Raw genomic sequence first — 27,877 nt, forward strand, 5'->3', positions numbered from 1 at the left:
TTTTTTCTCAAAAATAGCGCTATTCCTAGGAGTGATAAAAGTCTGAGATAAGCCCATTAAGTTTCCACTGTTTCTGTTGTGCAATTTAGGAATGTGGTGAGCCCAGAATAGCATCTATCCTGGTGTACCAGATTGTTTTGCTGCTGATACCATGCTGGCTGTGCTCCTGTGTGGAATGTTTCACTCTCTGATATACCCTCCGTGTCCTCCCCAGGGTATCCACAGCCAGAGGTGACGTGGTACAAGGATGATGAGGAGATGGATCGCTATTGTGGCTTACCTAAGTACGAGATATTCCGCCACGGAAACCGCCACACCCTGCAGCTCTACAAGTGAGTAAAGGAGCTGGAGAGTGGCTTCCTTTGGTGATGGGAGCTCTGAGTGTGTTCTCAGTGGCTGGATAAGCTGTCAACAGTGATGTGGCGACAGTACTTGGCTGGCCCCGTCTGCTCCCCACTGTGAGTTCACAGCTGGCCCTTCCCCTCCAGTTGTGGCTCCCCAATCACACCAGTATGAGATCCATTACTGCATCCAGCGATAGCTGCCATGCTGGAAGCAAGAGGAAGGGAAGGAGAAATCCCTCCCTCTGGAGCCTTCCAGTGCTGAGCATTAGGGCTGACAAAGGTGAGCAAGGAGAAAGCACTATCTGCCTCCAAGATGATGGGCCAGGGAATCAGGTAGAAACAGTAGGATTGTCCTAAGCAAGGAAGGGGCTGCAGCCATGGCCCAGGTGGGCCTTTCCTAACTGTCATCATGGAAAGGGCTGCTTTGGCCCTGACTAATGAATCTAAGGGCCTCCTTCATCCAGCCCTGACTACCAACTTCTTTTAAATTTGAGCAAGGACTGTGTTTCTGGAGAGCCAGGCACACCTTGTCCCCAGCAGGCAGAGACCTGTCGCACCTTGAGTCCTGGATTTGGGATGTCACACAGGTGTGGCACTGACTGAAAATGCAGAATATCAGTGTTGCTGATAGTCCTGCCATCCTTGTGCATCTAGCCTGAGCTTTTCTGCTCCCTCAGCTGTGCTCCAGGTGTCCATCAGAGGCTGGCTCACCTCTTGCAGGAGGGATCTCCGTGGGTCAGGTGTCCTCAAGGGGTGACAGCAGGGCTACAGGCAGGTGCTTGTGCTGGTGCCTGTGACATGGGGTGGGAAGACTTTGGTGGTGTGGTAGGGTAGAGGAAGAGCAAGAATGCCATGTGGGCTGTGTAGAGCTGAGAGAAAAAGATCCTGCAGAGGACTGTGACCAAGAACAGCTGGGAAGCCTGGTGCTGCCTGTTGCTCCTCCATCACAGCCCTCATACCAGAGTTACAGCCCTGGCTGGAGCCAGAACAAATTTAACATCAAACTTGCTTGTCTGTTAGTGCGGAGAGCAGGCAGAGCCAGGGACGGAGGCCAGCCCAAGGCCTCCAGATGTTCTGTGGGCACCTTAGGGGCTACATCTTCTGGACTCTCCGGAGCAAGAAGTGGGAGAGCATGCATGCTTGTGTGTCCAGTGGACATCCTGGGGAGGATGGGTAGGTCTCACACACAGCTTTTGATTTCCAGGTGCCGAGAAGAGGATGCAGGCATTTACCAGGCCTCAGCTAGAAATAACAAAGGCATTGTGTCCTGCTCTGGTGTGCTGGAAGTGGGAACCATGACGGAGTTCAAAATCCATCAGAAGTGGTTTGACAAAATCAAGAGAAAAGCTGAAGAAAAGCTGCAAGAGATAGAACAGGGCAAGAAACGAGGAAAAGAAAATGTGGAAGTGGAGAAGTTGCAAGGAATGAGCCCTGAACGGCTCCAGAGGAAGCGGAGGCTGGCTAGAGATCAGAATCTCCGGTCAGGAGACTCTTCATGGGAGAAGGAAGATGCAGCAAAAGTGCACGTCGCTGATTCACAGTCCAGGTTACACAAGGATATTGCAAAGGAGACAAAGGAGCAGCCACTCAATGCGGTGCCAGGCTTCCCAAACAAACTGGTGGCACCTCTGAAAGCAGAGGTGACCACCAATGGAGATGCCACTTTGGAAAGTGGGGAGGAGAATGGGAACAACTTTCTCACATACATCTACGAGACTGTGGAGGACCTGGCAACTAAGCCAGGGGCGAAAGACTCTGCAGCTAAAAAGAAAAAGAAGGTGGAGGCTCCTTCAGCAGCAAAGCAGGAAGTTTCTAAGCGAGAAGAAAGTGGGAGAGACAGGGCCAATCCGTCTTCAAATCCCAGGTTTGCTCCTCCTGTCCCCTTACGCAGGAATGCACGTTTGAGGGCAGCAAGTGATCAAGAAGTGGAAACCAGTCCAAAGCTCAAAGAGCCTGGGAAAGCTGTGAAACAGGACACTAAAACCAATGATGATGTGTACTTCTCTTTAAAGGACATGTATTTTGATAAGCAAGTGAAGCCAGCAGCAGGGAAGAAGGAGGTGGGAGCCAAAGACAAGGCCGGGAGCGAGGCTGCCCTGTGGCCTGTGGAAGTCAGCAGACAGACAGAGGATGCTCCATTGTCCTCTGAGGTGTTGGAGGCAAAACCTGTGCTGTCCGAGGGCCAGAGAGGCCAGCAGCAAGAACAGAAGTTGGAGGGAAACAAAGAGGTAACTAGGAGAGACAACAGCCAACACAGGGGTGGCAACAAGAAAATATCTGTTCTGCGCATTTGTATTGTGGCACTGGGCCTGGTAGGCTGCCTGTACCCACGGGATCTGCTGCCGAGGCTCTGCAGGTCTCCACTGGTGAAAGCACCCCGGAGAAGGGCTTTCTGGATTTGGTGAGCCCAGACAGCAGAGCTTCCACCCCATCTCCAAACAAATGTCAGCTGAGGTGGTGAGAGATGTAAGTTGGGGCCATTCGAGCAGCTGGTCTCAGTGGCCTGGGGCTCTCCAGTTTAATCGGCAGGCTGACCTCATTCGAAATGTTTTCAGATCAGGTCGACAGGGAGCACTGAATTGGTATTTATAGCTGGGCTGGGTGCCTTGTGATGGCATCTGTTCAGTTTAGCAAGGGAACTTCAGTTAATGAACCCCCTGGGCAGATGAGTTTGGGGTGCTAGGTCCCATGTGACCCTCAGGGCCTCGAGTTTTGTTTACAGTGCAACATGTATACAGTAGGTCTGGACTATTTTTTGGCTCATCCCTGTCGGAAAAACTCTGTTGGGAGACTCATTGTGGTGGTGATGAAGTGCCAGGGTACAGCACCTGCTCCTGACCCTCAGAGCATCTTTTAGTCAACCACTATTTTTGTCGCCTAACCTGAAGTATTTGCCATAAAAATATTAGCCTGGAAGCTACCAGACTATTTTTCCCCCATTTTTCTTTAATGACCCTTTCTGTCATAAAAGGTTCCCTGAGTCCAGTTTGCAGGTGCTGCCAGGATTTGGAGTTTGGGCTGTGGTAGGTGCTCACTTCCAGCACAGACAAGGCTCCAGGTGCAGCACCTCTTGCTTGGTAGGTAGTGCACATATTTCAGAATGTGGAAAAATCCACAATGCATAAGGGACTGACGGGTGCTCCAGTGGAAAAAAAAAAACCAAACCTTTCTTCCTCTTTTAAATTTCTTTAGCCATAGGTGAGTGCAGCTTGCTGGTAAGAACCTGCTGTGTTGGGCAGTGCACACCTGGGTTCTGGCCTTGCTGCTGCACAGTGCCATGAGCTTGTCTTCAACCTGACCCACCAGCATCACATACTGCTGCAGAAATTATTGCTGTTCAGGCCAGCCCATGGCAAAGCCATTTGTTTCTCCCCTGTCTGCTCATTTTAACACCCCTCGCTCTCAAAAACGATGGAAAAATGCTGGTGGGCAGCAGCCAGGCTTGGGCTGTCATCCCTGAGCCTTTGACAGTACATCAAGGTTTTTTTCTCTTTAAAAACCCCACTCACAGAGGGAAACCTGTGACTTGTCAGCTGGTGTGCCTTTGAGGAGACAAAAGGGAATGCTTCTGATTTGAATTTGAATGCTTCAGCTTGTTGGTGCTGCTGGGGAAAGTCCTCAAGCTTTTGTGAGAGCAAATAAGCTGGTTTAAAGCATTTAAAGCCGATTCCAGGCATGTTTCAGGGTATTTTCAACTCCCAGGACAGGCGTTACTTGTCCTTTTCTTTTTTATTCTTTCTCTTTTAAACAATACAGGTCATAGCGTGAGTGTTTTCCTAGGCTTGGGACATCGCTGGGCCTTATGCTCAGGACTTCTCTTCTGAGCTGGATTTATCTGTAGCAAAAGGCCAGACTGTAGCCAGGCTCTGAAGATCCTCCTCTACAAGAGCAGAGAAGAAACTAGATTCGCATGGTGATCACTCTTGCCTCAATTTTAAACTGATGATTTTATTATACTTCTTGAATTTTGTGGGTAGGAATGGCCTCTAATGGTGCTTCCCCCACCCCAGCCCTTCAATACTCTTGTTGCCTTAACAATTGGAAAGGGAGTTTGGACAAGGACCTGGAGTAACAGGACAAGGGGGAATGGCTTTCCACTGTCAGACAGCAGGGTTAGATGAGATATTGGGAAGAAATTCTTGGCTGTGAGGGTGGTGAGGCCCTGGCACAGGTTGCCCAGAGAAGCTGTGGCTCCCCCATCCCAGGAAGTGTTCCACGCCAGGTTGGATAGGTCTTGGAGCAGCCTGGTCTAGTGAAAGTTGTCCCTGCCCATGGCAGGGATTGGAATGAGATGGGCTTTAAGGTTCCTTCCAACCCAAACCATTCTATGTTTCCTTTATTTGCTTGGAGAAGGGCTGAGAGACTGGTCTTACCTTTCCTCTTTTCCCCAAGCTACCAAATGAAGCAAAAGCAGCACAAAAAAGAGCCACAGCCCTCCTTTCCCATGCCCTTCATTCTGGTGGGCTTAAAACTCAAGTCAGGGACCTCAGGAGAAAATCCTTAGCAGCGGATCCTCCAGGGTGGAAGGGGGACCCATTGTGTGCATGCCCTGTCCCCGTGCCATTGTCCTGGTGATACTTGCAGAGCATCAGCCGGGCAGAGCGTGTACCACGGTATCGCTGCCTCCCCTACAGAAACAGACCATGCCCCTTGGCTGGAGGATCTCGGCAGCTCTCCTCAGGATGAAGCTTGGCCGTCGCAGCAGGCAGCTTGCTGACATGTCTGCTGGGTGCAGCTGCAGTCGGAAACATTTGAGCTTCCCGAACGTCAGAGAAGCAGAATGGCTGAATAGTGCTGATAACGTCAGGGTGTACAGTTTCACTATAAATCATTTGGGCAGCCTCATCCTGATAGTGTGTGACATGCTGATTGCCCCGTCTCGCAGTGGAGATAGGGGAGCACTGAGTCTTTAAAAACATCAGAGAAATTATACAAGGTCTCAGCAATGGCTGGTGAAAATGGGAAAGTTTTGCTCCTTGGGAAGATGCTGAGTCAGAGGATATTGGATTAAAAGCTGAATTATTTAGAAAGGTAGATCTCTTGCCTCTGTACACCACAAGGGTGTTGAAATGCAGAAGGGTTGGAGCTGATTAAAAGAAGAAAGATTTTGTGCAGCCTGACAAGTGGGACCCACTCCTGTGGGATGATGGTGAAGCCAGAAGACCCTGGATGACAGAGTAGCACTGGTATCAGGGTAATTCTCATGATTCAAGAAGAAGTTGGGCAGTGCCATATGGTACAGGTGGACCACAAGTATGACGCACAGACCTGGGCAGTAACATGATGCTAATTTTCTTTTTTTTTTTTTTTTTAACTAGGTTGCAGCAAGAGTGGGACAGTTTCCTGGTGACCTAAAGCATCCAGTGTCCAGTCCAACCAAAGAGACCAGTCAGCAAGGCAGTAAGGTAGAGGAGGTCAGGAAAGAAGTGCCTGTTTGCCAGGAGACCAGGGGGGCTGTGGAAAGGACAAATCCTCGGTTTAGGCCTCAGGAGCCACCAAAGCCACCAGCACCTTCTCCAGACCATGTGCAGTCTGGCAAGGAGCACCCACCCCCCAGGAAACAGGCAGAAAGACATTCCCATGCTCTTGAGGGCAGAGAGACTCAGCAAGGACTGTTAAATCAAGAGGACAAAAGCCAAGGTGGGGAAGAGTCATTGCTAACAAATTTGAGTCCTCCAGAACCTGGAGAAAACACTCCTCTTGAACAAATCCCGTGTCAGACAGTCAAGGATGGGAAGAGCAAAGAGGCAGGAGCAGAGTTGTCTGGGAGCCATCCTGGTGTGAGGACAGCAGGAAGTGATGGAGCAAAGCCATATCGTGGGACTGTGCCCAGGGAGGCAGGAGGGATACCTTTGGGCCATCAGAACACTGAAATGGCAGCTCCTGCTTCAGTTCCTCTTGCCAAGGAAGAGCTGCCTCCTGCTCCTCCAGTGAGGCCATCAGTGGGTCGGGAGGCACTGCAGGTAGCTCATGGCACCCCAGGGATGGAGGCCACTGCAGGAGAGGTCCTGTCTGGAGCCCAGCTGCTGCCTCCTGCGAGTGGAGAAACAGAAATCACAAAAACAGATGGATCTGCCCCGCAGGAGATGTTTTCAGCCATCATGTTAGAGGAGGAGAATGCCAAACCAGTGCCCGTGGGACCTCAGGGGAAGGAGGGAGGACTCCTGACAGCCACAGCTCCATGCCAGGAACCAGCAGCATCTTCAGGGACTTGGGAAGGAGTCTCTGAGGTTCAGCCACAGGTACCACTGGTCCTGCCTGGCTCTGAGAGATCTCAGGAGATGTCTTTTGAGGAGAAAATGCAGCACAAAAACCTGGTTTCCTCCTTAAAGAACTACCTGCTACTACTTCTAAAAATGTCAGATAGCAGTAAGGATGCCACAAAAGGAGACATTGACTCGGGGGACAAGGAGCAGCCAAATGCAGGTGAAGGCATAATCCCGGAGATAGGCATTGCTGGCCTTAGCCCTCGCACCTCAAGGAAAGTTTTGGAAAAAGTACAAAACAACCAGCTCTTTCAGACAGCAGAGAACTTGCCTCTGACCCCCAGGACATCCAGACGGATCACAGGCATGATTAACGAGGAATTTATTACCAGCAAGGAGATGCTGGCTGGCAGGCCTGTGCCACCGAAGAGACGCGCCTGGGGGGCTCCTGAGGCCGAGGGGCCGCCTCCACTCTCAGTGCCCTCCATTGTGGTGGGCAGCATGCCCACAGCAGGAGTGGCTCCTCATCTTTCTGATTCGCCTCCAGTGAGCTCTGAAGAGAGCCCTGCTGACCCTCTCGCAGTACTACCTTGTGCCACACCAGAAGAGCTCGCTCTGGGGGCCCGGCGCAAAATATACCTGCCAAAACCCAAACAGGTGGGGGTGGAAGAGGAGGCAACCCCGGAGAGCCTGGAGCACACAAGAAGTCCGACTGTTTCACCACGGCAATCCAGGAAGAATGCACCCCTTTTGCATTCTCCATCTTCTCCCTCAGAGCAGTGCTCTCCAACCCTCATGAGGAAGATGGCCACGCTGGAGGTTCCTAAGCTGTACGAGGAGCCTGCAGGTGACACCAGTGGTGACCAGGAGGTCCCTGGAGATGCTAAGCCAGAAGCACAGCCAGCAGAGTCTCAGAAAACAAATAACCCATTTAAAGGTGAGGGAAGAGAGAATCCCCACGAAGCACATTCCCGTGTTGCCTACAAAGGGAGCCAGTGATAGTCAGCTGGGGCCACATGAGTTTTGTGCATTTACAGGGTTTTCAGCATCAGCCTTTGGCTGTGTGAAAGCCAAAAGTCTCTCCCAAGACTTCTGCCCCAGCGCAGGGAGGGATGAGGAATGCAAGAGGCAGCAGCTCTGACACTGGCTGTCTCCACAGCCTGGGCTTCCCCAGCCCAAGGGATCACAGAATCCTCTTGATTATGGTCTCTGTGTTCTGGTCCTCATCAAGCCTGATGCTGGTAGGGGATCCTGAGCTACCTGGTCGAGTGGAAAGTGTCCCTTCTCATGGCAAGAGGGTTGGAACGAGATGGTCTTTAAAGTTCCTTCAAACCCAAACCATGATTCCATGATTCAGTGGGCATCACAGGGTACACACTCCTCTTCCACGTCTGTGGTCAATGCTAATTTGATTCCTTGTGGCATCAACTGTAAAAAGGGAGAATCCTGGGGTTGAAGGAACTAGGTGATACGGGAATCAGGTCTCTTGCAAAGTAAGGGTAACCTCGATAAATCCCTACTTCAGTAGATGAATGTTTCCTCCAATATTCCAGTGTTTTTCTGCATTTCCTCTGGCCAGGCCTCACTGGGTATTGCAGTGCTGCACTGTTGAAGGAATTTGTTGTACCGCTTGTATCCCACCCTGTTTATCCCAATGGAGCTCTGAGACCTTCCCTGGGAAGGCAGTGTTACACCAGGCTGTGCTGACATACACGTGATACCCAAAGCCCTGAGCAGCAGCGTGGGCGTAGGCTGGCCTGTCCCCAGAGCTGTGGCCAGCACTCTGTGTCTCACCACCCATCTCTTTGCACCCTGTCCTTAGCTCCACAGGTGGTCCGTAAGATCAGGGCAGAACAATTTTCCGATGCATCAGGAAACCTGAAACTTTGGTGCCAGTTCTTCAATATATTGAGCGACTCTAAGCTGACGTGGTACAAGGACGAGATCCCTGTAGCTGAAGCCCAAAGGAGGTAACCTGTCGGCTCCACGGCAGCACAGTCCATGTTGTCACCTGTCACATCCCACTCCTTGCCTTGACCAGGGTGAAGGTGCCCCTCTTGCTAAGGCAGCGTGGGAAGCTCAGTGCATGGCACACAGTACATTGTGAATTTCATCATCTCAGTGCCCCACAGAGGGAAGGATCGCCCAGATGGGGAATTGCTGCCAAATTGATCCTATTGATGCTCCATCTGGAGTGTCTGCTTGGAGTACCCAAACCGTGGGGAGGGCAGAGAAGGTGTTACGCCCATCACAGAAATCAAGAGCTGGATGTGAGCTGCAAAACTGGGACCCCAAAGAATCCATGTGAGGGTGGCAGCCATGCTGGAAGGGTCTTCTATGCAACCACTGCTGGGAGAAAGCAGCTCTGGTTATGCCCTCCCTATCCCTTGGCACTGCCCTTGCGCAGGGAGAGCATGTTCAGATAGCTGGGGGGCTGGTTTTATCCTTTGGGTCTACTATGGAGAGCAACTTGTTCTCAAGCCCAGAGGATTTGTGTAGGAACATCATCCACATCATTTAGGGTTTGCCTGATGCCTTTGGTGTCCCCCGAGTTCCCTTTACAGTGAGTAGATGGAAAGAGGTGATTCTCGGGCAGAAATTGTCTCCTGGGGCAGATATTTGAGCTGGGGCAGATGGGCAGTAGTGGGCATTACCTTCCAGCAGACCAGAACAGAGCCTTCTCAGCCAGTGGGTTTCAGGATGAGAGTCCCACCTCTTCCCTCTGTGAAGCCCTCACTCAGGGGCAAGTACCTTTATCGGTCTGTAGCCTAATCCCAGTCAGATTTTGCAGGGTTTGCCTGGAGGATGAGCATGTCTGTTAGTACAAACCACAGGGCAGGACTCCTGGTGCCATGACATGCTGGGGGAGCAGCTGAGCTGCCCTTGGGATGGCTTCCTTTGTAGCTTTCTTCCATTCTGCCAAGGGCAGTACGGTGCCCACCCAGAGTGCCTGTCACAGGGCTCCCATGTGCCCCCCCCCCACCACATGGGGATGTGGCCATGCTCCATTTTTTTTCCAGTGCTGGCGATGAGGGTCAGGCAGCTTTGGCTGTTGTGCAGGCGTCCCAGAAGGATTGCGGGGTCTATCGGTGCGTGATCAGCAACGAGTATGGCACCGACTCCACAGATTTCCTGCTCAGCCCAGAAGGTGAGGAGCCCTCAGCAGCCTCTCACAGCTGCCTGGGTGTGCCATGGGTGGTATAGCCTACTGCAGAGAGGGCTTGGTGCCAGGCTGCAGCGGGGGAGCCTTGGCACGTTCCTTAACACCACCTCTGAGGTGCTTCTGCCTCCGTGTGCCAATTTATGAGTGATTCCCACCATCCTGCCTGCCATCCCTAACTGTGCAAGTGCATGGGGCAAGGTGGGATCCTGGCAGGACCTTGACACCTCTTCGCTTTCTGTCTCCTCTAGTGTTGTCAGGATTTATCCTGCGGGAAGAGATTGAAGGTAAGGGCCACATGTGATGAGCTGCGACTCTGCCCCTTGCTGAGTGGGGCAGGCAGCTCTGGGGCAGAAGCAGGACGTGCCCATGTTGTCCCCACCTCACCAGCTCTTCCCCCCACCAGTTGGAGAGGAGATCGAGATGACGCCCATGGTGTTTGCCAAGGGTTTGGCTGACGCAGGCTATTGGGGGGATAAGCTCTTCGGGCGCGTGGTGAGCGAGGACATGGAAGTGGGTGCTGGTTTCTTGCGCAAAGCCTGCCGTGCCAGAGCCATCTACGGCCTGGAGCCTGTCTTTGAGTCCGGCCACACCTGTGTCATCAAAGTGCACAATTTCATCGTCTTTGGGACCAAGAATGAGAACAGCCTTATTGAGAAGAACTATGATATCACCATCCAGGTGGGCATCCTTGTGGGCCACCATCCACCTTTCTCCCTCCCACCTTCCCCATCTGCGTGTGAGTTGGTCCCCAGAGAGTCCCCAGTTCTGTGCCCACTTTTGCTATTTCCTTCCACTTTTGGAATGCTCTGGAGAGGTCTAGCCATGTTCCAGGGGGCTGGACATGTCCTTGCCATTCTTGGCTTCAGCTCTTCCCTCTGATTAACATGGAGCTGCTCGGGACTTTCCCATCACCCTTTGACCACCAGGACAGGGAAACAACTGGCAGTGGTCCCACGGAGGCATTGGTGCAAGATGGGACAGGTTCTTAACTCTTCATTTGCTCCTCCAGGAATGTAAAGTCCAAAACTCCAGCCGTGAGTACTGCAAGATCTTTGCTGCTGAGGCACGAGCCATCCCTGATTTTGGAGCAGTGCCTGAGTAAGTGATGTGCTGCAGCTCCACTGGCTTGATGCCCTGGCAGGGGATGGTGGGAAGATTTCCTGTGGGTGATGGGGCATCCCAAAGAGCAGTGCACTCTACTCCCACGCACAAATGGAAGGGATATTGGGAGGAAGGCAAAAGCCAGGGTTGCAGACAGTGGTGTGAATCGCCACTTGCAGAGGAGGGAGAGGTCACTATGCTGACATTGTCTGTGAATTCCCACACAGGATAATTCCTCTGTACCTGATTTATCGACCGGCCAACAACATCCCTTATGCCACAATGGAGGAGGACCTCGGCAGGCCCTGTGAGCAGTACTGTGTCACCGAGAGAGATGGCAGCTTGGTGGCACGAGGCTCCTCGGAGATTGTGCTCAAATGCTGCACCTTCCAGCATTGGGTCTACCAGTGGACAAATGGAAACATCCTCGTGACTGACATGGAAGGTAAAGGGATCTCCTGTGTGAGTCCCATGGCCCGTCACCACCCTCCAGCCTGGGAAAGGAGGAAAAGCCCCAGGCTTGCCCTCCTGCCTCTCTCTTCCCCCATGCCATGGAGCCCTCTACCCAGGGCAATGACCTGCCCTTGGTGGTGGTGCCTGTCCTTCTCTGGACAGAGACTGGTTGTCCTCTTAAATTACAGGAGTGGGCTGGAAGTTGACCAACGTGCGGATTGCTACCAACCTGAAAGGGTGAGTGACCTCCAGCTGCTGGAGCAGGGTGGCCCTGGCTGTCCCCAGCTCTGCCGCTCACCTGGCGAGGGCCATGGTGGTCAGGCTCCATCCTTGCCTCCCTGCTCTGCTGGGACATCTCCTGGTGCAAAGCGGGAGCTGAGGATGGCTGTGTTGGCAGGTACCAGGGGCTGAAGGAGAGCTGCTTCCCCTCTCTGCTGGAGCAATTCCCGGCCACTCACAGGTGCAATCATTACTGCAGCATCCTGGGCCTGAAGATGCTGGAGCCAGCCAAGCCCAAGGGCTCCAAGAGTCCCTGTCTGGGCAGGAAATCTGCCCAGTCCAGCCCCCAGCTCCAGAAGAAGGTGTTGACAAGTCCTCAGGGCACCCGCAAGGCTGCTGTGAGCCCCAAGAGCTCCCGGAGAGCTGCAGAAACAGGGGAGGCCCCAACAGCCTCCAAACCCAGGTCAGGAGAGAGCAACAGAGCTGGCTGCCCGCAGTAGTCAGAGCTGCTGCAGCTGGGACCCCCACATGACCATTGTGGGAAGGGGAAGACCCTGGCAGTGGCCTTCTCTGTGGGGCTCCTGCCCAGCCTGCAGCGCTTGCATTGTGTGGTGTGTGCTAATTTGTGAGCAGCTGGGCCAGGGCTGCGGGAGCTGTGAGCCATGGGCCACCTCCCCAGTACCTCTACTGCTGCTGCTGTGGGGAGCCTGTGGGGCCGTGTGCCTCTCCACGCTCGGACTCGCTTTCCTCTCTCAACTTTCCGTAGGCCTTCCTTAAGGCAGGGGCAGAGCTGCTTGCTCGGGCTTGGCAGGCACCATGTCCCTGCCTGGCTCCCCAGCAAACTGGGAGTCCTGGACACCCTCCTGGCTCCCAGCACCTCATGTCCCTCTCTGTGTCCCCATAAAGCGACCGGGCCAAGCCTTGCCAGCACTGTCAAGGATGAGAATCCCACCAGTGCCCAGGCTGTCCCCTGTGCCCTGGCACCCCCTTTTTCCTGCAGAGGGCTCCAGCAGTCACTGCAGGGCTCCTCTGCTATGGTGCAGGGCTCTGGAGTGTTGGCTGGTCCCAGGGCGGGGTGCTTGCACTGGTACCAGCTGCTGCATAGGGATGGGGTTTTGCACTCCTGCTCTCCCCTGCATCCCAGGGAAGTCTCCCACCCTGTTGCTGGGTGGCTGCTGAGGGCAGCCGTGCTGCTCTGGATGGTGGCCAGTGCTATGGTAAGGATGCTCTACCTCACATGGGATACCTGGGAGCAGGACAAAGGAGCGACTTCCCCTCCATACCAGGATCTGCCGTGGCACGTGGGGGTGTGTAGCCCACAGGACACGCTCCTCCTTGCCTCCGTGCCATACATAGATCCTGTATGCCCCAGCCCCACAGCACAATCTGGTGCTTAGCATCACCCCTCCTTGGCACAGGCTGGACTCCAGTGACAGCTGGCGGTACCCACTCCAAATCCTGCTACCCCTGGCTCAAGGCAGTGATGGACAGGCACAGGAACTGTCTGCTCCATCACTGTGCAGAGCATCCTCTTCCTTGGGGCATTGCAGGAGGGTGCTGGGTGCCAGTGACACTACCCTGCAGGGTGGGGTCCCAAGCGGTGGCTCGGTGCAGCCTGATGGAGGGAAGGGGCTGGGCTGGGAGCGTGGCGTGCTCTGGACTCCTGGTCCTTCATCGTTGGGTGACTGTAAAATACCAGTGTACATAATGTGGCTGCCTTGGCGCCTGGGTGCTCTCGAGTGCAATAAAGCGAGAAGGACTGGCCTGTTCCCTGGCGCTGTGGTCCCTCTGGGAAAGGTGCACCCAAGTACAGTGGGATGGGTTGGCTTTGTATTTGGGAGAAGGAAACATCTTCAAGCACTGGCTTTACCCCATCCATGCCCCGTGGGGGAAAAGATGGTGGCTGGGCCCAGAGCCTAAGGCTGGCAGCAGACAGGGGCTCAGCTTGCGAGGTCTGCAGCGGGCACAGGATGCAGCCACAGCAAAGGACCTTGTGCTGTGTGGGACAGCCACAGTCAGGGGCCAGAAGGGGTCTGAGGGCAAGCACACAAGGGTTGCCATAATTTATTTGGGAGCTGTTCCCTTGTGTCCACGGGGCCAGCAGCTAAGGGTGCAGGCTGCAAGGTGCACACAGCTGTCCGCCAGCACTGGAGTGGAGAAGACCAAATGCTCAGGTTTCTTTGGGGTTTCTTCTACCTTTGGGGATAGGCCTTGCAGGTCCTGGTGTTCCCCCACCTCTAGGTTGTCCATGCACAGGACGTGTGGTTGTAGTGCCCGCAGCACTCTGTGAGCCAAAGAATGCTCTCTGCCTGCTCAGCCCAGGATCCAGTGAAGGAGAGTGTCCCGTTCTGGAGCACTGAGCTGGAAGGAGAGACACAGGGTCAGGACAAGCTGCTGCCTCACCACCTGGGTCCTTGAGCAGGACCAGATGGCTCTGGGGCCCTTCACACCCACCTGGCAGAGAGCTGCTTACAGCAGGTGTACATGGTGTAGCTGGTTGAGCTGAAGTTGGTGGTGCTGAAGAACATTGCGCAGTCACCCACCTCTGTTGGCACGTGGAGGAGACCTGGGGGACAAGGTCTTCTACTGGGACTTAAGTGTGACCATGGATCCAAATCCCACACCCCAAGCAAGCTGTGAGTCCTGTACCCCATGCCTGCTCACAAATCCCACACCCTGACTATACCTGCTTGCAAATCCTGTACCTGGGCCCGTGCAGGTCCCATGAGCCATCCCACATCACCCCCCAAGACTTCAGGGAGCTCCGTGAAATACTCCAAAAGTTGCCCTTGAAATGTTCCAGCCCAGAGGAGGATGAGGGGCCCCAGAAGAGCTGTTGGGCTTGGGCAGCCCTTGGCAGAGCCACGAGGGGAGAGCAGGGTTTGGAGGCTCTGGCAGAGCCTTGGGGGGACAGGCCATCCACCTCCATCCCTGAACCCTGCACTTACGGGGTCTTCAGCCCTGTGCCTGTCCCTCCCTGGATCTCTCTGGCCCCACTGGCAGTGGGCAGAGACCTACCTGCCAGGCAGGCATTGAGCATGGAGACGCAGATGCCAGTGAGCAGGGCCCGCAGCACCACGGAGGCAAGGTCACTCTTGCGCTGGGGCACCATGGAGGCTGTGGGGGCAAAACAGACAGTGGGGTGAGTCAGACCCTTCCTCTGGCTTTACACTGGGCTGGGGACAGATGGGGACATGTCTTCAGTCCCAAGCTGGCTCTGCCACATAGTGCCCTGCCCAGCCCAATTCCTGCTGTCTAGAGGGCGTGGTGATCCCAGCTAGCACCCAGTGCATTATCTGCCCGTCCTGGCAGAGCACTGTGCCCACCCTGTACCTGTGGGTGATCCACCAGAGCCCTGAGCACTCCCAGCACTGGAGTCTTTCTGCTCTTCGCCCTGTGGCTGGGTGACACCCAGGCTTGGGGTAACATGCATGTGCTCTTGCACATGGGTGCAGAGCAAAATCATCCCGGTTACCTCATGCAAATCCTGTTTCTTATCTGGCAGACACCAAACATGGAGGCTTGAGGGCAACAAATTCCTGGCCCAGGATCCCCCTCACTTGTGCCCAGGCACCCAGGACATGGGTCACACTCACCCAGGCCTCCCAGAGTGATGCCAATTGAGCTGAAGTTGGCGAATCCACAGAGGGCAAAGGTGGTGATGCTCTCGGCTCGCTCCTGGAAGGCACAGCAGCAGGGGATGGTCACCTCTGCCCAAGAGCAACCCCAGAGTTGAGCACCATATTGGAGCTCCCAGACAGACATGATAGAGGAGAAGTCCCCCACCCCAACCCCTTCTCCTTCAGCTATTTTTGGGAGCAGGGGTGAACAGCTGGGGGGACAAGGGGCCCTGTAGCACCATGATCCATCCCATCAAGGAGCAGGATAAATGAGAAAGGGCTTCACTGACTCCTTTCTCCCACAGCCAGCCATTAGCAAACATCCAAGTCTAGCTGGCCATAGGTGCCCCTCCACTCCCAACACCATCAGCCTGATTCAATGATCTTAGAGGACTTTTCCAAACTAAATGGTTCTATGGTCCTCTGCCTGCCCACCCCCCATCTGCCTAGCCAGGTCCCATGCCCCATTCCAGCTGGCTCCATCCCTGCCCTGTGCCTGGCAGGGTGGGAGGTGTCCCTCACAGATATCCACTGCTTCCGGTTCCCATCCCACTCCTCCAGGCCCATCAGACGGTTCTTCTTGTACGTGGCCAGCTGCTGGTATGCCACAAACTCATTCAGGAAGATCTTGATCCCCAGGAGCTCAGCCACCAGCGGTGAGTCTGCCCAGTCTGCCCCCATGAGAAAGGCCACAGGCATGAGGATGTAGGAGCAGATCACCTGGGAAAAGCGTCCCAGAAGGGAATGACTCAGAGCTGACCTTCTGCACAGCCCCCGGATTGGACATCCGCTGCCAGCACTTGCCAAAAACCCAGCAAGGGTCTCAGCAGCCCACTGAGGCAGCAGGCAAAGGTGGGGATGGGTGGGGGATGCAGGATCTGGCAGCCCAGACCATGGGTCTGCTCCTAGGGATACCTGGAAGGTAAGACCTTCAATGTCTACCATCTCCCCTAACCAGCGGAGGGTAGCGTTGGTAAACTCCAGCACGGCCAAGAAGGCGATGAGGTTGGCTGCAATGTTGGCCACGAGACCCACGGAGGCGGCAGCCCCATTGCTAGCAGCTTCCAGGATGTTCTGCTCTTCCCTGCATGGAAAAAGACCCCAATGTACTCATCTGGCTGGGCATCCCCCATGCCAGGTCAGCGCTCACTCCATGGATGTGTGCACACAACAGGCTCTCCCAGCCTTGGGCCACCTGCAGTGTCCACTTGTGCCCCAAAGTGCCCCCATGGCTTCCCTGCACTGGAAGGACACATGCAGCCCCACTCCACTGCCCCTCTCCTCACACTCACCCACTGGAGAGGCGGATGCTTGCTTTGCCCTTGAACTTGGACTCCTCCACTTCAGGGTAGACGAGTTTGGCCATGGCGAGGGCGCAGGGCGCAGCCATCACAGAAGCTGCGATCAGGGACGCTGCATCGATCTGCAACGTGCAGACCAGGGGCATAGGCACCTCTGCACAAGGCTGCACCCCGTGACCTGCCACCCCAGGGCATCCCAGCACGTGCCTGGTGTCAGCCAGTGACACTCAGAGCAGTTCAGGGCTCTCCACTTGCTCAGGGTGGGAAAATTGGCTGGTTTTCCCAGCTAAGCAGCCATGCACATGGGGCAGCTCGCCTGCATGGAAGCATTGCTGGAGCTGCAGTGATCGTACCCTTGGTGATGTTAATCTCTCCTGCTATTTGATTTAATCATAATGGCTCTTGCCCCTTCCTTGTCCCTTTTTACTGGTATCAGAGCAATAGGTTGTGTAACACTGCGAACTTCTACCTGCTGAAAAAGGGCCAAGCTCCCAGCCTCACCCCTACCCTGGCAATGTCTCATTTCTCTGACCTTCTACCCTTGGTTCCCCATTTAAGGAGACTAATTAATGTTTAAATAGCAGGAGCTCAGGCAGCAGGTTAAGGGGAAGGTTTATTTAGAGCACTGATGAACTGGAGACGCATCAGTGCTCTGGACCCTGGGGGGTTGGGGCCAGGAGTGCCCAGGGGATGCTGGAGCAGCAGGGATTGTTCAGTTGGGCAAAAAGAGGGAGGGGGGTGGGTATTGCTGGTTCTGTTTAAAAAGGGGTTGGAGGGAAGACACTACTCAGTGATACTTAGTGAAAAGGTGAGAATCACAGGCACAGTTTGAGTTGGATATAAGGAAAATTTGCTTCTTGTGACTGAGGCACCTGCGGGGGAAACCAGAGAGGCTGGGAGAGATCTCCATCCGTGGGATGCTCACCACCAACCTGGACAAGGCCCCAGGCATCCCCTCAGTTGCCATGATCTCAGTTGGCAGGAGGCCAGACCAGAGACCTTCCCAGAGGGTCTTTCCAGGCTATATTATCCCATGATTCTGTGCAGGGACACACGGTAGGGGTCCCATAGCACTGCCTTCTACCTGGCAGGGCTCTGGGGTTCTGGCCAGGACAGCAAAGGTGAGGCTGGATGGGGTGTCTTTGGGACAAGGTGAGTCTAGACATCCTGCTCTCATCCTGCTTATGGAAGGGGACCATGGAGCACCTGCTGGGGGTCTTCTCTCATCCTCAAGTCCAGGGCAGTTCTTGCATGTCAGGACCCTGTAGCAGGGAGCATGTGGATCCAACTGCTCGTGCACTCACCCCAAAGGATATGTAGGCACCCATCACGCTGCCTGCGATGGTGGAAAAGCCACCAGTCATCACAGCATGGATTTCGGACAGGGTCATGTCTGTGAGGTATGGGCGGATGAGCAGCGGGGCTTCGGTCTGTGGAAGAGAAAACCCTGCTGTCCTTGGGATGGGGCCACACAGGGACACAGATCTCATAGGGAGGGAGAAGACCCTTTCTCCAGGGCAGGCTCAGCTGCAAGCACTGAGGAGCTGGATCTGCTGCCCAGGACCTTACCTGTCCCACGAAAATGTTCCCTGCCACACTGAGAGTCTCGGTGGGAGTGGTGCCCATTGAGACTTGAAGCAGCCAGGAGATCTGGAGAAAGACACGGGCACTGTGTTGACAGAGGCTCCTGGCACCCTGCCACCATACCCATGAAGCCAGGCACTGTTTGGCCCCTGCACGGAGGTGATCCTGGGAAGCACCCCCAGACTTGGTAGAAACGTCAGCTCTAGGGTTCTGGTTTTTCGGCTTTCTGAGAAGGACACGCTAGAAAGAGGGGGTTTGTGCCTATTCTTTTAAGCAGGACAAATCACCCCAAATTAGTACCATGACAAATTTCCTGGGACATCTCTCAGCTGACCGTAGTAGACAGAGAACCCAACAGGTTCCTCTCCTTTCCACTGCCATCTCAGATCTAGGAGTGAGGCCCTACCTTGAGAATAAGCCACTGCATGACACCGAGGTAGTAGAGGATGGACATCACACAGCTGAAGAAAACAATGATGGGCAGGGTCTGCAGGCAAGGCAAAGGGTTAAAGGAGAGCTGAGCCACACATCCCGGCACCCATGGGCACCAGGCTGGGCAGGATGTGGTACTGCACAGCCAGCCAACACTACTGGGTGCCACAATGCCCAGCTGGGCTGGCAGGAGGGACAGGGACCAGTGAAAACCCTCCATGGCACTGAGGAAGTCCACAGGTGGATAACACAGCTGAGGAAGATCCGTCTCTGAGATGGTTGAGCTCTACTGCAGCAGATCTGGCTGCATTTAGCTCTCCGCTCTCCAGGACCCAGCAAAGAGCCAGACCAGAAGAAAACCTCCCCACGCCCCATTCCCTGGCTGACCTGGAAGGCAAAGACTTCTTCAATCAGTGTGTTCCCAAAGACAAAGCTGGAGCCAGCTGTGGTGTAGCCCAGGAAGTACTGCAAGGGAAGAAGTTACACAGTAGGACAGAGATCTACATCAGGTCCTTCCCTGGTATCTCATTCTGCCTAGTGAGGGGCTGTGCCCCCAGTCCCACACCTCCCTTCACTGCACACCGGAGAATGACTCTCTGAGACCTCAGATGGGGATACTGTTGGGCTTTCCCAAAGCCACAGGGCTCTGCTATAGCCTGCAAGTGAGAGCACACCGAGGGCTCTGGGCTGCTGCAGAAAACCAGGGAAGAGTTGGCTTCCCTCCAGTCCTGAACAAAAGTGTCTGTGAGCATGCAATCCCTGCCATGTCCCCTCCCCATACCACACTCAGCTTTTCCTGTTAATCGTAGGGTGCAAGCACAGGATGGGATGAGTAGATGCAGTACCTGGATCTGGTCTCCCAGCCATTGGAAAGCTTGAGTGCCGGGAGTCGTTCGGAGGATGAATAGTCCAAGTAAGAACTCTAAACCAAGACCCCAGAAAACGGCTCTCCAGGACACCTGGGGACAAAAAGCAGAACAGGAGCTGAAATGTTGTCAAGGCCTACAGGCTTCCCCCTCTGGTTTCCAGCTGCTGCAACAGCAGCACGTGGCAAACACCACACAGTGCCCTGGGTGAAGGTCATGGGGAGACTGATAAAGTATCACAAAAACCGGCAAACATGGGTTGGTGACAGAGCCAGAAATGAGTTGGTGGGACTCTGGAACTGGCTGGAACATAACCTTCTAGGCTGACCCAGGAGACAAGCACAAAGACTTTATGATGACTGGTAGCACAGACCTGCTAGACTGAAACTGGCTGTTCAATAACCCTTTGGAGGAGCAGGATGAAGGGACTGCCAAAGCATTGCAGCAGTTTGGGCTGGAAACCACTGGGACTTCAATCATTTCTGACCGTTTCAGGCCCCCAAGGCACCTGAAACTCAGGCCCACCCTCCACCCACAGCACCTGAAGCTCAGGCGTGGGTCTGGTGCTGGGTTTCTAGGTCTGACCCACCATGAGGGACATGGCAGAAAACAGGGCAGAGGCAACGTAGGGGAGCCCTGGGTTGGGAAGGAGAGCAATGCAAAGAAGAGCAGTGAGGTGGCTTTGGGGTCCACCCACCCAACCAGTTCAGCTCCCCAGGCTGTGCCCAGCTCGGCTCAGCTCTGCTGGGCTTCTGCTTCCTCCAGAGAAGGGGATGCCAGGGGGAATGAAGTGCTTGTTCTCCAGTGCTGGGTGGCCACCTCCTGCAAGGGGACGAATGGCCAAGTCACACCTGAAACACGTACCGCACTGTGGTGCTTGGAGCAGGCAAACAGGAACAGCACCAAAAAGCAGAAGCCACCTAATGAGATGAGCTGCTCTGGGTTTCTGCCAGGGTCCAAAGCCAGCCACACAATCAGGCCTGCCAGGAGGGCCACCCACAGGAGCCTGCAGAGGAAACCCCAGACTGTCAGCAAGACTGTGTCTCCATGGGGAGAGCAGCTCACAAAGGGCAGGAGCCGATTGTGATGGAATTGCCACTGTAAGGTCCATGTATCTGAAGAAACCTGGGGCTCAGGCACAAGCGAGGGGTGTGAACAGCCATCACACTACTGAGGCAGAGCAGCAAGACATCTCTGCCATGGCTTTTAAGTGGTTCCCAGACTGGGCCATACTCGCCATTTGTGAGGTGCCAGCATGGCACTAGAGCACATGCCTGATCCCATCAGCTGTGGTTGTGCTGGCAAGGGCCATGGGAAGGGACCCAGCTGCTGGGAGGGATCTGGCCCTGCCAACACTGACTCACCATTTCAGCCACTGCCAGGACTTTTGGAAGCACTTCCCGATGGGGCGGAGGAGCAGCAGAACCTTTGCCCCACAGTGCTTCTTGAAGATGTCCCAGCAGATGAAGAAGACAACCACAGCAGTCATGACCACCAAGGCAAGGGCTCGCTGGAAGTTGAGGTAACAGGCCGCAATGAAGTAGCACAGGTAGGCTGGAGAAGGCACATTGGGGGTCAGAAACATCAGGGCTGTAGGATCATGGGTTCATAACTAACTGGGGCCAACCACGAGGTTTATTTCCTCCAAATGTCCTTCCCTGACCACCCTTGAGGATCCCATCTTTGCATGAGGAGACCTCAAGAGCACCACCCCAGCTGGAAGCAAAAGGGGCACAGTAAACCCTTTGGGCAGGTAGAGAAAGGCCAGGGGGACAGTGAGGAGAAGATAGAACTGGACAGGAGTGATGGGGTGAGGAGGGGGCAGTGAGGCTGCTGGGAGTGGATACAACCTGCACACACATGACCACATTCAGTACATGGAGTCTGGAGGCGCAGCCAGCCAAAGGGGTGGGGATGTGGAGTCTCAGTGCTGGGAAGTCCTCACCTACTCCAAGGAGCCCCAGGACAACTCTTCTCAACACCTTGGCATGAGCCTTGCAGAAATGTTTTGCCTTGGATGCTGGCTGCAGGGCCTTCCTGGGGAGAATCACACGCCAGAGACATGAGAGACACAGAAGATGGATGTGGAAGATCAGCCCAAGCCAAGCCAAACCACCCCAACTGCAGCTGGCAGTTGACCATGGCTCCCACCGGGCACTTCCAGCAGGAGGAGGTGGTACAGGTGGGCCATAGTGACAAACCCCAGCACCCCCATCATCACCTCCTACGGGGACAGAGACCCGCCACTGGCACCCTACAAGACCACATGGAGCCATCAGACATTGTCCCGTCCCCCCATGTGCTCAATACCACCCTACTCTACTCCCAAATCAGGTTTGTCTCTGGCAGAGCTCACACATCTGTGCAGATTATCCCACCTGCAGTAGGAGGAGAACCTCCCTTTCCCTTCTCTTCTCTCCTCCTGGCTCTCACTACATGGACCACCACAATCCTCATAGTGTTTCTTCTCTCCCTGGAAAACATCATTAACTGGAGCACCCTGTGCAGGGAAGGGAAGGGAAGGGAAGGGAAGGGAAGAGAACTTACTTCTAAGCTGAAAGCTGGGTTATCTGTCCCCTTCTCAAGGCTGGCCAGGGTTATCTGATTTCCTTCCATCTCCAGAAGTTCCTTTGCTTCAGTGCATTAGGGAAACAGCACTGGGAGGGCCCAGTGGCTGGCTAGGGAGAGAAAGATGGGATCACCTCGGGGAAGCTCAAACGTCCCACTCTGCTTTTGAGTTTTGGGTGTCTGAGAGGAGAATGCCCCTTGCAGTCAGTATTCAGAGCAGGTCCTGCCCCAGCGCATCAAGGGACCATCCTATGGGGTCCTCAGGCGATGGTGCTGGTGTGCTGAATTCCTTGTAACTTTGGAGAGGTCTTTTATGTGCTTCTAAGGAATTATAGGAGAGGACTGAATGCAGCTGGGAGTGCTGGTACTCCTCATCCAAGTTGGTGACAGTGTCCACCAGCCTCTGTGAGCCTCTTTGCAAGATGGATTTTTCAAAAAGTATCCTTCCTCATCGAAAGGTCTTGGTGCAACCAAGTAAGAGGAAGAAGGTCCTTTCATGCTGATAATTAACACAGTGAAGGAATGAGGGGTAGGAATGAATGGTAATTTGCATAGGGACTGGTCCTAAAGAAGAATCATATGGGGAGAATTGGTCCAGCAAACCCAGAAGGACCAGTGTTGTGCCAGGGCAGGAACCCTTGGAGCATCATCCCATTTGGACACCCTCCCGGTTCCTCTACCTGGAGAAGGATGAGGGAAGAGCAGAGACTTGCAGGCAAGGCAGTGATCAACTGCAGAAGCACTTCTGTGTGGGGACAGGGGCAGTAAGAGGTTGTCTTTGCTCTGAGGAGAGTTGTAGAGGTCTGTGTGGAGGAGATTACAGGGTCATCGCCAGTTTCTCGCAGTGTCCACTGAAGGGAAAGACTCAGCCCCAAATGAAACAGGTGAAAGTGGGGAGTTTTGGAGAACATCCCCCTTGTCATGGGACCTCATGGCAGCTGAAGGTGGTGTGGCCAGGGCTCCACAGGCTGACAGAGCCGCCATGGGGAACCACTGGGGCGTGCTGGCCCCCATGCGTCCCTGGGTTCATGGCTCCTCGGCAGCAGGGCAGGACCCAGGCCCATGGTGGGAACCCAGGACCTCACACCCCCCTCAGAGGCCTCCAACATCGCTGGTGCTCCTGGTGCTCAGGGATGTCTCCCCAGGACTCTGGCAGAGATCAGGAGGGCCCCCCTCCCCAAGTCCACCACCACTTCAAGGACACTCCCCAGGACCCATCTGTTCTCAGTGACCCCTCCTGGACCTCACGGAGTTCCAGGACCACCCCGGGTTCCTGGCTGTGACCTGGTTCCAGGCTCGGTGCCTCCCAGGACTCCTGGGCTGCTGCCACCTCCTCGTCCCCGCGCCAGCCCCAAAACCTCTTGTTTTGGTTCAGGCTCATTGGCTGCCGGCCCCTCAGGGGCGGGACCACATGGACAGGCAGATAATGAGGGAGGGAGGGAGCGGAGGGCTGCCCCCACTGCCCCCCGTGTACCGGCGTCCCGCGCACTCCTGTCCCGTGTCCCCCGCAGCCCCTGGAGCACCGTGGCCACGGGACCCTCTGCCCTGTGTCCCTGCACCCCACGCCCTCACACTCTCGGTGGCCTCATCCCCCGCGTCCTCACATTCCCGGTAGCCTCGTGCCTTCCCTGTCCCCACGGCTCCCCCGCCCTGGCACCCGCCGTCCCCCCGCACTCACCCGCCAGTCCCGCCAGCCCCGCAGCTCCCGGTCCAATGCCTCGGTTACCCATTAACAGCTCGGTCCAAAGAGCTGGGCTGGGCACTGCGGCGCCGGGGCCGCCCCGGCTCCTCCCGGGGCTCACACCGGGGCGCTCTGGAGGGCGTGCGGGGGAGCCCAGCGCCGTGGCCGCGCAGGGCACCGTGCCACCCAAAGAAAGGTCAGCCGGGAGACTTTCCCCCCAGGCAAAATGAGCCTTGAGGAGAGATACTGAAGGTAGAAACCAAACTTTTACCCCACCCTAGGAAATGTTTCCCAAAGAAATCCGGGGTGCGGCACACGTGGCCTCCAAAGCTTCAGTGGCGTGAAGTCACGTCACCTGGTCCCTGAGAAGGACGGGGTGGAAGCCAAGAAAAAATGTCCCCCCTTGCACCGTGCGCTCGAAACCACCTTTTCACGCGGGATGGTGGGAATCGCATCCCCAGGTTTGTGCACCCCACTGGTACCTCCCGCTCTCTGTTTGCACAGGGAGCGGTGAAGTGCTGTGGCTCCGGGTGTGCCAAACCGGGGCTGGCAGGGATCAGTTCAGACATAGGTGATTAATGACACCACCGGGCACTCAGGGCACTCAGTGCCACGCGCTGCCCGTAAACAAACGCTCTCCGAGCCACTTCCGCCCCTTCTCCCTGTGGATTTCGACCAATCCCGCCGCTAAAGCTGCCCAGGGTTGGGGAGGGGCGAGGGCGCGGTGGCACAGATCAGTATGTGGGTGACAAAGGGGGAAACCCCGACAGGTTCGCCCCGCCGCGCGTCAGCGGCGCAGCACCAAGAGCCGCCGCGCCGCCACGCCCGCCCAGAGCCCCGGTAGCGCGCCGTGATCGTATAGTGGTTAGTACTCTGCGTTGTGGCCGCAGCAACCTCGGTTCGAATCCGAGTCACGGCATCGCCCGGCGGTACCACGGCACACGGGCTCTGCTTTTGCCGTTTTTCGCTCGCCCACCGCGCCTGCCGGTTTTTGGTCACGTCGCGCCGATATTTCATCTTTCTTCATTTTTCTTTCTTTTTTTTTTTGCCGGTTGCCGGCGGGGCTTGGGGGCCGGGCCGGGCTGGTCTCGCCCAGCGCGGGGGGTCCGCGGGCGCCGAGAGAGAAGGAGTGGAGGGACAGAGAACAATAAAACAACGTAAGATGAAGAAAATAACATAAAAGTAGAAATAGTAAACAAAATCATAAAATTAAATTTTAAAGTAGTATTTTTAAAATAAGAGGAGAGGAGACGAGAGGAGAGAATGAGGTACAAAGTAAGAGTAAAATTGGAATAAAAATAGAATTAAAAATTAAGCAAAAATAAAATATAAAAATAAAATATAATAGAAAATATAAAATTAGCCTAGGTAAAATAAAAGTAAATAAAATAAATAATTAAATTGAAAAATAATATAAAATGAACTATTAAAATAAAATTAAATATAAAAATAAAATATAATAGAAAAAACTAAACTATAAGTAACATTCGATGACATAAAGGTAAATAAATGAATAAAATTTAAAAATAGAATAAATTAAAATACTATTAAGGATAAGAATAAAACATAAAGTAAAAATAAAAAACTAAAATGAAAATTTTAAGTTATATTAAACAGAAAAAAATAAATAAATGAACAGAAAGTAACTAAATAAAAAAATTAAAATAAATGAAAAATAATTAAAACAAGTTCAAAATCCTAACAGACAACAACGATATTAAATTATGAAATAAACCAAAGCAGAAACAGCCCCGGCAAAAGCAGAGCCCGTGTGCCGTGGTACCGCCGGGCGATGCCGTGACTCGGATTCGAACCGAGGTTGCTGCGGCCACAACGCAGAGTACTAACCACTATACGATCACGGCGCGCTACCGGGGCTCTGGGCGGGCGTGGCGGCGCGGCGGCCCTTGGTGCTGCGCCGCTGACGCGCGGCGGGGCCGGCCCCGCTCCGCGCCCCCCGCTCCGCCCCCGCGGGCGTTCCCGCGCGGCAGCGCCGCGGCTCCGTCCCGTGTTCCCCGCGCGCGGCCGGGCGCTGCCGGGGGGCCCCGGGCCGGGACACTCTCTCTGCCGTGGTCCCGGTGCTCTCACGACCCTCTCCCGCTCCCTGGCCCCAGCCCCGAGTCTCGCCCCGTGTCTGACCCCAGCTGCGGCGTTCACCCCTTCACCTTCACCCTCTGCCCTGGGCCCAGCTCCCTGCTCTGACCCTGATCCTGACCCCTCCCCTCATCCCAGCCCTGTGTATCCCAGGGCAACCCTGTTCCCCCAGCTGTAACCTCACCTCTCGGTCCCCTTCGTGTTTCTCAGAGAGTAAAATTTTTCCCAGCCACAGGACTAATGAACGACTGGGCACAGAGGTATGGGAGAGGAAGAGAGGGACTAAGGATTTTATGCCCCTGAAACAGTACCAGGGATCAGTCTGTGCCAGACTCCTTGTTTCTCCTGCTGAAGCACATATCAATAGCTAATGACTGCTCTCACCACTGCTGCTGCTTTCCTGCTCCCAGTACTAAAGGTCCTTTCATTTTCACAGATATGCAAAGAATTCCAAACACCTGGGATCAAAAAGATTTTTTGACATAAAATATTTTAGAGTCATCGCAGTATGACTCATTCTCTCAGAAGAGCTGGTCGCAAAAACATCATCTCCTTCACATGGGATGAGCTCATCGCTTGTCATACATACACACTTCCCATGGGAGGGGATGCAGGGAGAGGCAGGGGTCCCCTACAACCGTGCTGGGCATGTCCCTGCACCCCATCCATCCTGGTGTATCTGCTGCAGCTGGCAAGTCCTAAATCTAAATCAGTCTTCCTGAGGCTTGGGGGAAACCAGAGAAATGCCCTGTGCACCTTGATTACTCTGTGAAGTAATTGCTCCAGCCACCCTGAGCTCATCTTGCTCATAACCAGCCCAAAAGAGCGAGCTCAGAGTGGTGGAGGAAGACAGAATGGGTTTTTGTGTCCTCCATTTGTCTATGCCCACCTCGTCCTGTCCTCAGCAGTTTGCTGCTGTGCACCGGTGGTCCTTCAGCAATGGTGGGAGCCTTTGCAGTGGGAGATGCTCTCCCACATCAAACTGGCTGACCAGCAGACAGTGAAGGGGGTCTCTTTGGTGGTATTTGAATGACCTGGGTGTCCGTGTGCTACTGTCCTGCCAGTGTCACCTTTCTCCCTCTCTTGTCCACGCACCAAGATCCCAGTCCATGCCTCCTATGGGGCTGCAGGGATACTGCTTTTGTTCATCTGTGTCCAACCCTGTCACCATCTGTGTCCTTATGCTGGAAAAAAATGGATACAGAGACACTGGAAGGAGATATGTGGTTCTCCTCCCATGCCCAAGGAGTTTGACACCATCATCATCCTCTTGACTGCACCAAGGAGACAAATCCAGCCACCAGGCACCTGCAGGACAGGTGTAGCTGAGTCGTAGAGGTGGGATCACTGCAAGCTCTGAATCCCAGGGCACGAGTTTGTGAAGGGAAAAGGTCCTTGTGCTGCCCTGTGCCTGATCTCTTGTGCCTCCCTCTCCGCTAGCACAATGCCATGAGTTGGACCATGTCACTGGTGAAGGGATAAGCCCAGCTCCATGTTGGCCTGGACAGGTGCTGTGTTGAGTCAGGACGGTGTGGTGGGACCCATGGGAGATGGTGGGGCATGCTCTGGCAGGACATGCTGTCCGTGACTGGTGGGGACAGAGAACCTACAGTGACACACATGATGACCAGGGGATTCCTCCTCGGGGACTTGCACGGGCAGGCAGAGTGGGACCCCTGAGGCTGGTATCACCATGGCCTTTATCCCAACTCCTGGCCTGGCAGGATGCAGAGCTCATGTTTGGGCGGGTGGGAGGATGCTGGGCACTGGGCACAGTGGGCTCCTTGATGGCATGGAGGAGGTAGCAGGGCTCGTGCTTTGGATGCTTGGCAGATGTTTCTAGAATGTGGAAGTTGGCAGAATTACAATGACCTCAACTGCTGGAACAGGCATGGCTGAGATAACACTGCAGCAATACAGGGGAGTCGGCCAAACATGGAAGTAAGCAGGGAGGTGCGAGAGGACACAGATAAGTTACCGGCTGTGGATGAGAAGGAGGGAGCAAGAAGCTGCTGCCACCCATCGCTGGTGGTGGCCTGTCCCAGCTCAACTTTCTGCCATAGGCTGCCCTCCCCAACAGAACTGGGATCCTAAGGAAACCGTGCCAGGTTGTCAGGGCCCCAACCGCCCTTTGCCATGTGCTTTTTTGTCCGGGTGGTTTGGACCTGCCAGGATGTGCTTGCACAGCATGGAGGAAAAGAGACGAGCTTGTGGGAGCATTGAGGGACCCATCTGTCTACTGGGT

At 54.7% G+C, this 27,877-nt stretch overlaps 2 protein-coding genes and 2 non-coding genes across 8 annotated transcripts in view; 2 read left to right on the plus strand and 2 right to left on the minus strand.

Moving 5' to 3' along the window:
• Nucleotides 1-13,256, plus strand: part of ALPK3 (alpha kinase 3) — a 33,321-nt gene extending 20,065 nt beyond the window's left edge. For 2 of the 3 annotated variants that reach the window (XM_032122876.1, XM_032122877.1), the window contains exons 3-13: nucleotides 215-332; nucleotides 1,549-2,572; nucleotides 5,663-7,487; nucleotides 8,373-8,520; nucleotides 9,571-9,698; nucleotides 9,962-9,997; nucleotides 10,117-10,391; nucleotides 10,723-10,811; nucleotides 11,042-11,259; nucleotides 11,456-11,504; nucleotides 11,665-11,986. In XM_032122876.1, the coding sequence (XP_031978767.1) occupies nucleotides 215-332; nucleotides 1,549-2,572; nucleotides 5,663-7,487; nucleotides 8,373-8,520; nucleotides 9,571-9,698; nucleotides 9,962-9,997; nucleotides 10,117-10,391; nucleotides 10,723-10,811; nucleotides 11,042-11,259; nucleotides 11,456-11,504; nucleotides 11,665-11,986 (4,232 nt within the window). Of the gene's footprint in view, nucleotides 1-214; nucleotides 333-1,548; nucleotides 2,573-5,662; nucleotides 7,488-8,372; nucleotides 8,521-9,570; nucleotides 9,699-9,961; nucleotides 9,998-10,116; nucleotides 10,392-10,722; nucleotides 10,812-11,041; nucleotides 11,260-11,455; nucleotides 11,505-11,664 lie in introns of all 3 variants that reach the window. The other variant, XM_032122875.1, reaches the window with a different exon arrangement.
• A 262-nt stretch (nucleotides 13,257-13,518) lies between these two features.
• Nucleotides 13,519-23,862, minus strand: LOC116450412 (sodium/nucleoside cotransporter 1-like). Of its 3 annotated transcripts, XM_032122879.1 has the most exons (20): nucleotides 23,536-23,862; nucleotides 22,538-22,660; nucleotides 21,837-21,967; nucleotides 21,668-21,762; nucleotides 21,235-21,326; nucleotides 20,654-20,843; nucleotides 20,154-20,295; nucleotides 19,269-19,382; nucleotides 18,811-18,888; nucleotides 18,398-18,478; nucleotides 17,977-18,057; nucleotides 17,712-17,837; nucleotides 16,399-16,529; nucleotides 16,022-16,190; nucleotides 15,629-15,826; nucleotides 15,083-15,164; nucleotides 14,505-14,603; nucleotides 13,941-14,052; nucleotides 13,722-13,847; nucleotides 13,519-13,633 (listed from the first exon to the last, which is right to left on the minus strand). In XM_032122879.1, the coding sequence occupies exons 3-19, from the start codon at nucleotides 21,903-21,905 to the stop codon at nucleotides 13,724-13,726; spliced, it is 1,983 nt and encodes a 660-aa protein (XP_031978770.1). In that variant the 5' UTR covers nucleotides 21,906-21,967; nucleotides 22,538-22,660; nucleotides 23,536-23,862; the 3' UTR covers nucleotides 13,519-13,633; nucleotides 13,722-13,723. The 3 variants fall into 3 exon arrangements, with proteins under 3 accessions (XP_031978770.1, XP_031978769.1, XP_031978771.1); XM_032122878.1 differs by having other exon boundaries at nucleotides 13,519-13,847; nucleotides 23,536-23,856; XM_032122880.1 differs by lacking the exon at nucleotides 15,629-15,826 and having other exon boundaries at nucleotides 13,519-13,847; nucleotides 23,536-23,860.
• Nucleotides 23,863-24,385: 523 nt separating this feature from the next.
• Nucleotides 24,386-24,457, plus strand: TRNAH-GUG. Its single transcript has one exon. It is a non-coding gene; the product is annotated as a tRNA-His (tRNA).
• Nucleotides 24,458-25,331: 874 nt separating this feature from the next.
• Nucleotides 25,332-25,403, minus strand: TRNAH-GUG. Its single transcript has one exon. It is a non-coding gene; the product is annotated as a tRNA-His (tRNA).
• Nucleotides 25,404-27,877: the final 2,474 nt, after the last annotated feature.

Source organism: Corvus moneduloides, chromosome 13 (assembly GCF_009650955.1).
Source record: "Corvus moneduloides isolate bCorMon1 chromosome 13, bCorMon1.pri, whole genome shotgun sequence".
Taxonomy (NCBI): domain Eukaryota; kingdom Metazoa; phylum Chordata; class Aves; order Passeriformes; family Corvidae; genus Corvus; species Corvus moneduloides.

Bases quoted from the DNA above. Each gene is read 5' to 3' on its own strand.
- LOC116450412 (XM_032122879.1), bottom strand. From the start codon at position 21,905: ATGGAAGGAAATCAGATAACCCTGGCCAGCCTTGAGAAGGGGACAGAT. The intron at 16,530-17,711 runs GTGAGTGCACGA...TGCACGTTGCAG, and splicing joins GTGCCTACATATCCTTTGGG to ATCGATGCAGCGTCCCTGAT. The intron at 16,191-16,398 runs GTGAGTGTGAGG...TTTTCCATGCAG, and splicing joins AGCATCCGCCTCTCCAGTGG to GGAAGAGCAGAACATCCTGG.